The following is a 12,209-nucleotide window of genomic DNA, read 5'->3' as shown; positions in this document are numbered from 1 at the left end:
CCAACAGGACACCAGATATCATCAATACTCATTCAGTGTGGGAGCCTGTGTTCTGAAATGTCAGAAATGTCTCCTCCCCCTGTCTCTCTGGCTAATGCTCCTGTAAACAAACCACAACAAATGAGTGAGAGCCGTAGGTCAGCCGGGTAGCGATGGCCAGGACCTGCTCCTCCAAATGATAGCACATCACTGATGGCTATGGACATGCGTTCAGGATCAGTGTTGCATTCCTCACTCTGTTCAAGTAACCACAGCCAAGCAAGCAAATCTATATTGGGACTGTTAAGGTTTGTGTGACCTCATCTTAACTAGTAGGCTCCCTTCAATAGGCTGGGGATGAAGAACAGCTTCTACGAGAACCCACGTTTTTGTTTCTGCTCAAAACCGCGACACTGCTGTCGACACTCGACTTGCACAGCAAGAGGAGATGATGGGAGTTTCAAGTAAAAAACCAGTAGGAGGACCAGGATGTTCCATGTAATAGTACACATGTACAGCACGCAGCACGACAGGTGGAGGGATGTGAACTAATCAGTCAAGGGTTCATCGGAATCACTTGATACACACACACACACACACACACACACACACACACACACACACACACACACACAAACTCCTCTTCTTCTCCCCTCATCTCAGATCCTGGTGCTGCTGGAGGAGGCTCCAGACCTGAAGAGGCTCCAGCTGCCACCCGTAGCTCCACCTGCTCACGTCCCCATCTGTCCATCTGTCTCTCCTTCTTTCTCTCTCTCTTTATCTCTGTCCCTCTCTTTCCTTCTGTCTCTCTGTCTTCCTCCATTCTCTGTCTTTGTCTCTGTCCATCAGTCTCTCCTCCTTTCTCTCCCTCTTCATCTCTGTCCCTCTCTTTCCTTCTGCATATCTGTCTTCCTCCATTCTCTGTCTTTGTCTCTGTCCATCAGTCTCTCCTCCTTTCTCTCTCTCTTTATCTCTGTCCCTCTCTTTCCTTCTGCATATCTGTCTTCCTCCATTCTCTGTCTTTGTCTCTGTCCATCAGTCTCGTTTCCTTTCTCTCTCTCTTTATCTCTGTCCCTCTCTTTCCTTCTGTCTCTCTGTCTTCCTCATTTACTGTCTTTGTCTCTGTCCATCAGTCTCTCCTCCTTTCTCTCCCTCTTCATCTCTGTCCCTCTCTTTCCTTCTGCATATCTGTCTTCCTCCATTCTCTGTCTTTGTCTCTGTCCATCAGTCTCTCCTCCTTTCTCTCTCTCTTTATCTCTGTCCCTCTCTTTCCTTCTGCATATCTGTCTTCCTCCATTCTCTGTCTTTGTCTCTGTCCATCAGTCTCTCCTCCTGTCTCTCTCTCTTTATCTCTGTCCCTCTCTGTCCTTCTGTCTCTCTGTCTTCCTCCATTCTCTGTCTTTGTCTCTGTCCTGCTCTCCTGCTCTCTCTCTGTCCCCACTGATCCTGGATCTGCTCCACCTTCCTGCTGGTAAAGGAAGGTTCTGGTGGCTGCTGTTGCAGGATGTGCTGCTGATGGAGAATTGTTGGGTGGAGGTTCATTGAAGGAGGGAGGTGCTGGACCTGCTCTACTTGGACAGAGTCAGGACAGAACTTTGGTTGGGGTTTGGTGACACACAAATAAACCTGTCCTGACTTGACTTAATCATAACCCTTTCGTTGCAGTCTAACTCACTCCCACCCTTTGTCTTCTGATACTACATAATAACTCACACTGCCTGCACCTCATACACACCAACGTCCACCATGAACACTCCTGTCACCTGCTGCACATGATGCTGTTGAACAAGGAACACCAGTGGCCACTAAAAATATGGAATTGTCCCTCACTGACCTGGTAAGAAGTTCAGAGTCAATGACAGAGTGATTTCTATGAAAAGGGGATCTGCTGTGCTCTGTCAGCTGAGGTTGGTAGGGCACCCACCATGTCCCTTCAATCTATAGAGGTCTGTCAAGGTGATGTGTTGGATAAATGACCATAAAAGGACTACGTTCATGATTTTTGACCTGTTAATGCAGTTATTGGAAGAATGAAGCCAACACTATCTGACATTATCAACGTCCCATCAACTCGTTTCGTGTTCCCTTGCCTTTAGGCAAGATGATCTTTGTAGGAGGTACTTTAGCAGGTTTATCCACGGTTCAAAGACACTAATGCATGATTTGGTATTGGTTTATGATTTAGAATACTAGGCTACTGTACATGTTTTGAAGCAGACTTTGAGAGGGGAAACCATGGTGATATGAGTGTGAGAGAAGCAGCGTCACTCTGGAAGATGAAGCAGGTTTGTGTCCACTCTGCAAACGAGACCAGTGAGAGAATCAACACCTAAAGTGCAGCTGTTGAACAGAGAGATGTAGAGCTGCAGGCCAGCAGAGGGGGAAACTGATGCGTGTCTGTGTGTGTGTGTGTGTGTGTGTGAGAGAGAGAGAGAGAGAGAGAGAAGGAGAGAGATTGATGAAGAAGGTGTCTGGTGCTGCAGGGTGAGCTGCAGCAGGCGCTGTCGTGGTTAAACTGATCGTCCAGCATCACAATAAAACTCCAGTCAGGATAGAATACTGATGAGGACGAAGGACACGCCTCCTCCTCCACCACAACACTCCTCTATCGACTCTCTCCTTCGTCTGTCACTTCTTTTCATTATTCTCTACATCTTCCTTATGTAAGCATTACTATCCGCTCTATTGTCTTCCTCTTTTTCCCATTTTTGCTCTACATTTTTCATCTCTCCTTTTCTTATCCCTCCAACCTCTCTCCCTTAATCAGTTTGTCTTCTACTCCTCGATCACTCTATCCCCTCTTTGTTTCAATTCACTTCTCTGTCTTACTTACCTCATTCAGCCCTCCCCCTAGCTCCCCACACTTTTTTCATTATCTTTTCCAGGTCTTGTTTACTTCCCCTCTACGACTCTTCCCCTCATCTCTTGCACCTGCAGCCTTTCCACTTGTTTCTAACTCTCCAACCACCATCTCCGCCTCTCCTGTGTCCATCCCTGTCTTCCTGCAGTCTTCTAGTTGCTGATAAAATGGCAGTGTGATGGCTGGTTGGGTATCAGGTGTGTCTCTGCAGTGTGCGAGCAGTGACAAGGGGAAAAGGCAGTATACTGACGAGGATCCCAACATAATCTCACCTATCTTAATAACCCCAGATGTGTTGGCATATATCTTAATAAATCCAGAACTGTTCAACTATCCCTTCATAAAACCAGATGTGTTCACTTATCTCTTAATAACCCCAGATGTGTTCACATACCTCTTAATAACCCCAGATGTGTTCAACTATCTCTTCATAACCCCAGATGTGTTCATGTATCTCTTAAGAACTCCAGATATGTTGGCGTATCTCTTCATAACCCCATATGTGTTGACATATTTATTAATAACCCCAGATGTTTTCACCTATCTCTTCATAATTCAATATGTGTTCACCTGTATCTTACTAATTCCAGATGTGTTCACCTATCTCTTTCTAACCCCAGATGTGTTCATGTGCCTCTGAATAAACCCAGATGTGTTCAATTATCTCTTCATTACCCCAGATGTGTTCATGTATCTCTTTATAACCCCAGATGTCTTGACCTATCTCTTAATAACCCCAGATGTGTTCACCTATGTCTTAATTATTCCAGATGTGTTCACCAATCTCTTAATAGCCCCATAGTGTTGACATATTCCTTAATAACCCCAGATGTTTCACCTATCTGTTCATAATTCCAGATGTGTTCACCTATGTCTTAATAACTCCAGATGTGTTCACGTATCTCTTGTTAACCCCAGATGTATTCGCGTATCTCTTTCTAACCCCAGATGTGTTCACTTATCTCTTAATAACCCCAGATGTGTTCACATACCTCTTAATAACCCCAGATGTGTTCAACTATCTCTTCATAACCCCAGATGTGTTCATGTATCTCTTAAGAACTCCAGATATGTTGGCGTATCTCTTCATAACCCCATATGTGTTGACATATTTATTAATAACCCCAGATGTTTTCACCTATCTCTTCATAATTCAATATGTGTTCACCTGTATCTTACTAATTCCAGATGTGTTCACCTATCTCTTTCTAACCCCAGATGTGTTCATGTGCCTCTTAATAAACCGAGATGTGTTCAATTATCTCTTCATTACCCCAGATGTGTTCATGTATCTCTTTATAACCCCAGATGTCTTGACCTATCTCTTAATAACCCCAGATGTGTTCACCTATGTCTTAATTATTCCAGATGTGTTCACCAATCTCTTAATAGCCCCATAGTGTTGACATATTCCTTAATAACCCCAGATGTTTCACCTATTTGTTCATAATTCCAGATGTGTTCACCTATGTCTTAATAACTCCAGATGTGTTCACGTATCTCTTGTTAACCCCAGATGTATTCGCGTATCTCTTTCTAACCCCAGATGTGTTCACTTATCTCTTAATAACCCCAGATGTGTTCAATTATCTCTTCATAACCCCAGATGTGTTCATGTATATCTTAATAACCCCACATGTGTTGACCTATCTCTTGATAACCCCAGATGTGTTCACCTATGTCTTAATTATTCCAGATGTGTTCACCAATCTCTTAATAACCACATAGTGTTGACATATTCCTTAATAACCCCATATTTTTTCAACTATCTCTTCATAATTCCAGATGTGTTCACCTATCTCTTAATAACCCCAGATGTGTTCACTTATCTCTCCAATACCCCAGATGTGTTCACTTATCTCTTAATAACCCCAGATGTGTTCACCTATCTCTTAATAACCCCAGATGTGTTGACCTATGTCTTAATTATTCCAGATGTGTTCACCAATCTCTTAATAACCACATAGTGTTGACATATTCCTTAATAACCCCAGATTTTTTCACCTATCTCATGATAATTCCAGATGCGTTCATGTATCTCTCAATAACCCCAGATGTGTTCACGTACCTCTTAATAACCCCAGATTTGTTCGCGTATCTCTTACTAACTCCAGATGTGTTCATGTATCTCTTTCTAACCCCAGATGTGTTCATGTATCTCTTACTAACCCCAGATGTGTTCACGTATCTCTTCACTACTCCAGATGTGTTCACGTATGTCTTACTAACCCCAGATGTGTTCGCTTATCTCTTCACAACTCCAGATGTGTTCATGTATCTCTTAGTTACCCCAGATGTGTTCACGTATCTCTTACTAACCCCAGATGTGCTCATGTATCTCTTTCTAACTCCAGATGTGTTCATGCATCTCTTACTAACCCAAGACGTGTTCACGTATCTCTTACTAATGCCAGATGTGTTCACGTATCTCTTAGTAGCCCCAGATGTGTTCACGTATCTCTTGCTAACCCCAGATGTGTTCACGTATCTCTTGCTAACCCCAGATGTGTTCACGTATCTCTTACTCACCCCAGATGTGTTCACGTATCTCTTGCTAACCCCAGATGTGTTCACGTATCTCTGGCTAACCCAAGACGTGTTCACGTATCTCTTACTAATGCCAGATGTGTTCACGTATCTCTTAGTAGCCCCAGATGTGTTCACGTATCTCTTACTAATGCCAGATGTGTTCACGTATCTCTTAGTAGCCCCAGATGTGTTCACGTATCTCTTGCTAACCCCAGATGTGTTCACGTATCTCTTGCTAACCCCAGATGTGTTCACGTATCTCTTACTCACCCCAGATGTGTTCACGTATCTCTTGCTAACCCCAGATGTGTTCACGTATCTCTGGCTAACCCAAGACGTGTTCACGTATCTCTTACTAATGCCAGATGTGTTCACGTATCTCTTAGTAGCCCCAGATGTGTTCACGTATCTCTTGCTAACCCCAGATGTGTTCACGTATCTCTTGCTAACCCCAGATGTGTTCACGTATCTCTTACTCACCCCAGATGTGTTCACGTATCTCTTGCTAACCCCAGATGTGTTCACGTATCTCTTGCTAACCCCAGATGTGTTCACGTATCTCTTACTCACCCCAGATGTGTTCACGTATCTCTTGCTAACCCCAGATGTGTTCAAGTATCTCTTACTAACGCCAGATGTGTTCACGTATCTCTTGCTAACCCCAGATGTGTTCAAGTATCTCTTACTAACCCCAGATGTGTTCACGTATCTCTTGCTAACCCCAGATGTGTTCACGTATCTCTTACTCACCCCAGATGTGTTCACGTATCTCTTGCTAACCCCAGATGTGTTCAAGTATCTCTTACTAACTCCAGATGTGTTCACGTATCTCTTGCTAACCCCAGATGTGTTCAAGTATCTCTTACTAACTCCAGATGTGTTCACGTATCTCTTCACATCTCCAGATGTGACTTCATTTCCTTAAATAACTGATTTCAAGTGGGTGTCTATGTACTTCCTCTTGTTTTTCTGTGTTGGTCCCCTGAAGAAACCTCCATCAAAGACAGCAGGCATGGGCTCACAGGGAAGTGCCCTGAACAAGACTCCCCCAAACACACTGAAGGGAAGCATGAGGACACTGGGGGAGCAGAGCGGTCTGGTTGTTCCTTTTGGTATCATCACATCATAAGGGCTGAACAACCTCAGAAATGTGACGTTTTTGTGAGACTAATAAAGGATTTATGTCAGCTGCAGGTTGCTGGATGAGCAGAGGAGGGTCCGTTGTTTAATTCATAAGATGAAACTTGGCTCAGAGTTTGATGGGTTTCATTTATCTCACTTCTACAGCCCGTAGTTTGCAGGAAGAGCTAATGAGTCTCTCACCCCCCCACAAACACTCCAACACACACACACACACACACACACACACACACACACACACACACACACACACACACACACACACGTGCTCTCTCTCACACACAGACACACACACTTACACACACAAACACACACAGACACAGACACACGTGCTCTTTCTCACACACAGACACACACACTTACACACACACAACACACACACGTGCTCTCTCTCACACACACAGACACACACACTTACACACACACAAACACACAGACACACACACCCAGCACACAAATAACTATGTATGTAAGCTCTGACTGTGTGCACACGTGACATGAACCCATACAGGCGTGAACATGAGACCCACACAGATGGGGAGAGAGAGAGACGTCTAAAAAGTTTGGGTGTGAATATTTGAGCAGTGGTGGATTCAGATTGAGGCTGAACTGTCAAGATTTCCCTTCAAAATCTTTTCACCCAAATCAAAAGTTCAAGTCCAACTTTTAAGATCCTCATGGAACCATGAGGAGAGGCGGTGTCCAGCGTGTTGTCAGGCAGCACCCCAGGTGTAGGACCTGAGCCAGCGACTCCATCCTGCTGAAACTAGGCCTCCTGCACTGTTACTCCTCAAGCTCATCTGCTACTTGAGTGGCTGCAAACTTTCCAGATAATTCAGCACTTCCACGACGAGCAGGACTGCTACTCAGCAGCACACCAGCGCCTCCTGCTGATACTGTAAATGCTAATGTGGCCACCAAAAACACTGAGCTTTTTCTACTGCTGTAAAAGTCACTGCTACCTATTTTCCTAGTCTTGATTATACTCATATCACGATTAAATAGTACATGTACTTTGACAGCAATACACACAGTCACTACACACCAGAATTTTCCTCGGTTTGAACAGTGTACCAAAGGCTGTGGGCAGTGACACTAAATCAAGTGTGAAGGGTTCCATACAGAACACCGTTATGACGTTTGCCAGATATCCCAGCCTTGGAACCCCGCTGTGTCAACCCAGATCCCTGTGATTCTGATCCTACCTGTCAGGGATCGTGTGACGGCACTCTCATACAGAGGAACTCCTTCTCCAGCATTGTTGAACGCCTTCAGGGAAATGACGTAGTGCGAGCTTGGCTCTGCCAGATAGAGACAGGGACAAAGACGTATGGAGAGAGAATGTTAGCATCCTCTGAATCAAACACAGTGAAATACTTGCACACAGGATTGTTGTGATCATCCGCATTCTTCCACATGATTGGATGATCAAACATTTTCATGAAGAAAATAAAGAATTTGAGGGAAAGTCAGAAGTCGGCATCAGGTTTTTATATTTCCCTCATGTTTTACATCATTTCTGTAGGTTTGTAACCACACGAAGCTTCATTTCTTACACCATCTTCATCATCACAGCAACGCACTCCATTATCATGAGAAATCAGTAGGATTTGGCTTGCAAGCGTAAACTGAAATCTTAATTTCCCCAAACATATTCAGTCATTTTAGAGTTTCCTGTGGTTTGCTGTTCTTGGTGCTTGACCGCCGTCCAGCCCAGAACATGGTTGTCAGTGAGTGACTGCTTTAGTGCAGGGGCTGAGCGTTGGAGTTTGACTCGGCTGACTGCAGCTCATTCCAAATCTATAAAAAGGCAATAATCTGCAGTTCTTGAGCACTACTGAGGAATTCTGCTGTTTCTTAAACAGGCCACTTTTTGCAAAATATTGCATCAGACTGTTTTATAGCACAAGGTGGTTGTGCTTCGTCTCCTTCTTAAGATAATTGCCCTAAGTACATTTGTACCTTCTTTTTTTTTGCCTAAAACAACTCCTTATGATGTTTCTTCAAAAGGTTATTTTGTATTTTCTGAAAAACCGGAAAAAAAAGGCAAAATCAAAAAGAACAATGTCAAGTGAGCGCCAGCCGGTCTACGGGGGACTGTGACTGCGGTCCACCAACCTCAACATTAAACGCTGTACCTGCAAAGATAAGGTCTACTTTTGAGTCGTCAGAGGGCCAGAATGTTAGCAGCTCATGCAAGTTCAGAGTCCCATGCTGACTGTTGTCTCTTTTGAGCCTGGCCTTGAAAAAACTGGCAGATCCGAATGAATAAACTCTGCCATTTTACCACAATGATGACTGAGTCATTTACCCAATTTTAAATTCTAAAACTTCTGGTTACAAACTGTATAACAGGGGCAGGGAACAGTTTATTGAATGATGGTTACTTTATCAGCCTCGCAGCCACGTTCAGTCTGTTTAGCTTACTTGATGCAGAAAATGTACAAAAATTAGCACCTCGTATTTGTATACTTCCAACCAGTCGTGTCACAGTAGCGCATGAATGTGGGACCAGACTAAGGTCACACACTCAGACTGCACAGGGACTCAACAGACGTGTCCATCCTCTGGCAAACCAGAATTCATGGGAAGTCTTTAAGATGGTGCTTAGATGCCCACAAATGCAGGCCTGGAGGTTGCTTTCATCTAATAAACCTTATAGGTAAAAAAATGCCATCATTTACATGTAAATTATGGCTAAAAATGTGTGTGATGAGGTCACAGTGACCTTGACCTTTAACCTGTGACATCAGATCGTTCAGCCTTCATTCTTGACAAATTTCTCTAAACTGTCACTTGAGAACAGGACTGACAACACAAAAGCAGCCATGGCAACCAGGATTATATATATATACACAGTATATATATATATATATATATATATTTATACTGTGTATATAAGCAGCCAGGTCACTGGCCTAACTGGGAGCACCAGGCCAGTGTTCCCAGTTAGGCCTATTTAACCCCACCTTCCCAGACGCCCGCATCGGTATCTGCTGTCTCCCTGTTGCCCTCAGCCTGTGTGCCTTTGTGTTACTTTTTGTTTTTCCTTGTTTACACTAACAACCTGCACCATCCACCCACACACTCACCTCCACCACTGATGTCCACACCTCACATGATGGATTATTAACTTGAATAAATGTTCATTTACCGCGACTGTGTTCTGCTGCACCTCCCCTTTGTTCAACACAGGAGTTCTTATTTCAACACTGTCTCTTTGACATGAGCATCACCCTCACTGTTATGGTGACTTGACACTCCAAAGGGTGCGAAAGCAGGAAAGAGACGTTTAAGTACCGCATGGGACATTACAACTTCCGAGTAAAATACAATCAAATAAATGTAATCCAGAAGTGAGACTCATTCACATGCGTGGGCAATGAATTTTAAAAATTCAGTCAGTTTCTGGCTCTCATCATGCACGATGCCCGATTTGTCCCACCTGATCCTCCATCACAGAGCGCCACGAGGCGAACACACTGTTCACACACTTCCAAAAGACAAGAAATCCAAAGCTAGGAAAGGTCAGGGAGCGTAAGCGGATCACTAAATATGTTCTTTCATATCAAACAGTACAAAATATGAGGGATAAATATTGTGATTGCAACTGCATCTTTTAGTTTTTCCTGGAATTCCCAGATTAGATGCCACCACTGACTTGGAAAATTGGCTGCATTTTCACACATTGATGATCCACATCCAAGCTGTCCTCCAACTTGTCACGTTTCCATGGTGACAGCTGTTTCTGCCCAGTTTTTAAACACCTACTCTCCTCAGTTCCCCTGACCTGACACGATAGTGGAAGAAAGTACAAGTACATGAAGACCTGACGACTGGAGACATGGAATGCAGCATGTCGTTCTGCTGCCATTTCACGCTTCTGATGCGATGCTGCTTGTTCCCCTGCATCAGTTAAACAAACAGACCCGCTGCGTTCCCCAGACGCCTCGCCGTGTGAATTAATGATCGCCATGAATTATAAATGCCGTGTATATATGCACGCTCACTGCCTATGTGTGCATACAACACAATGGATGGGCTTTCTTTTTTCATTAGTCTTCCATTATGAGACCTGAGACAGGAAGTTTCCCTCATGTATAAAGATTCAGCCAATCTGTTGTTGCCTTCTTTGCCATGCAAATTGCTCGTTGCATTTGCTTGGGAAGGTGCGTTTTTTTTCCTTCTTTTTTTCAACCTCTCTCAATTAGATTTCCACCTCAAGCAGCTTCCTTATGAAATACCATTAAATTATGGATGGTAATTAAATGGGGGTTTCATCATCATAATGAATTAATGGAACACAGGAGTACTTTGTCAATATTGGTACTTTGTCAGCAGCTGCATTTGTGGAGGATGAAGGGTTCTTTTGCTGAGACTGTTTTGGTCAAAATGCAGTCATTTTGACCAAAACATTTCTGATGTTCATCTCTGTGTTTCTCTGTACGAAGTATTTGAAGTTGTCAGCAAGGTGCTGCCATGCTCAAAGACAATGAGCCAAATCAGGTCACGTGACCCTTTTCCCCGAGTTGTTTGTTCAATGGCGTCGTCACCTGGGAGTTAGCATTGTCATGGTTGAGCTGAGCGAAAGCCAAACATGGCAGTTTGATCATTGTTGATATGCACTGACAACACAAGTGTGAGACTTACATGCATGACAAGAGTCACTGAGTACAGCATGTTTCAGTCGTAGGAGCATAACTACAATCATTCGAAGTACAACGTGAACATTTTGTTTGTCAGCACTGTTCTTTGCTTCTTCTCACTTCTTCTAGCAGCCACTGAGTTCAGACACATAAAAATGTCCAATTATCAAGCAAAAAAAAAAGGATTTTACAAGGTATTTCAAGTGAGGGGCAGCCCGGTGGAGCAGTGGTCCTCACTGTGGCCCCCCAGCAAGAAGATTGTGGGTGGAGCCCCGGCTGGAGCGCAGGGTCTTTCTGGGTGAGTCTCCATGTTCTCCCAGTTCCTGCGTGGGTTCGACCCATCCTGGGTGAACCCTGCTTCTCACCTGAAGGCTGCTGAGATAGGCTCCACCCCCGCTGCCTTAACAGGACAAGAGATAGAACATGGATGGATGGATTTGAAGTCATGCATCTGACTACGGACTTGTGAAATCTCCTCCATGATTAAGCCCTCCCATTCTCCTGGATTCAGCTGTTTATGCTCACATCGGCCCGTCTGAAAATCACAGCTCTTCACCTGAGGAACTCCACCTGCGACTGGAAACTGAAACTTTGCTGAACCTTGGGAAACATTTAATGATCTAAAATAAATGGATGTCATGAAAAAATCTATAAAACTGCAGAATTATCTGAGCTGAGTTGAAAACCACCATGAACACTTCAGTGTGGGACCTTGGCAGCAGCTCTGGGTGGCCCACCCATGTGAAAATGTGTCTCTTTACATTCGATCAGAATCAGTAACATTGCAGTTTCATTGGGTCACCATGGAGCAAGAAAACATAGAAATGCCTACTGGGACTCCCGTACACACCAGCATGTGCTCAATTTAGTCCGTGTCACGATGAAGAAGGACACTGCAGGCTTGTGTTCTTTGCTCTCCTGTTTACATCATCACTTCCTGCTGGCGCTGGGCCTGAGTTCTTGTTGCATTATCACAGACATCCCCAGGCCCTTTCAGGTTCATGTGTTCAAGTTGATGCAAGAAGTTGCTGCTGCTGTGTGTGTGTGTGTGTGTG

The 12,209-nt window shown here is 44.1% G+C and overlaps 1 protein-coding gene across 3 annotated transcripts in view; it reads right to left on the bottom strand.

The window, feature by feature from the left end:
- The window catches only part of dcc (DCC netrin 1 receptor), a 330,071-nt gene that overhangs the window by 99,909 nt on the left and 217,953 nt on the right, over positions 1-12,209 (bottom strand). For all 3 annotated transcript variants that reach the window (XM_086186581.1, XM_086186582.1, XM_086186583.1), the window contains exon 16: positions 7,714-7,809. In XM_086186581.1, coding sequence (XP_086042707.1) covers positions 7,714-7,809 — 96 coding nt within the window. The remainder of the gene's footprint in view (positions 1-7,713; positions 7,810-12,209) is intronic.

This window comes from Aulostomus chinensis, chromosome 19, assembly GCF_037954235.1.
Source record: "Aulostomus chinensis isolate RoL2024-O1b breed Wild chromosome 19, RoL_Achi_v1.0, whole genome shotgun sequence".
Classification (NCBI taxonomy): Eukaryota; Metazoa; Chordata; class Actinopteri; order Syngnathiformes; family Aulostomidae; genus Aulostomus; species Aulostomus chinensis.
Note: the sequence above shows the minus strand (reverse complement) of the source record. Positions and strands in the feature narration are given on the sequence as shown.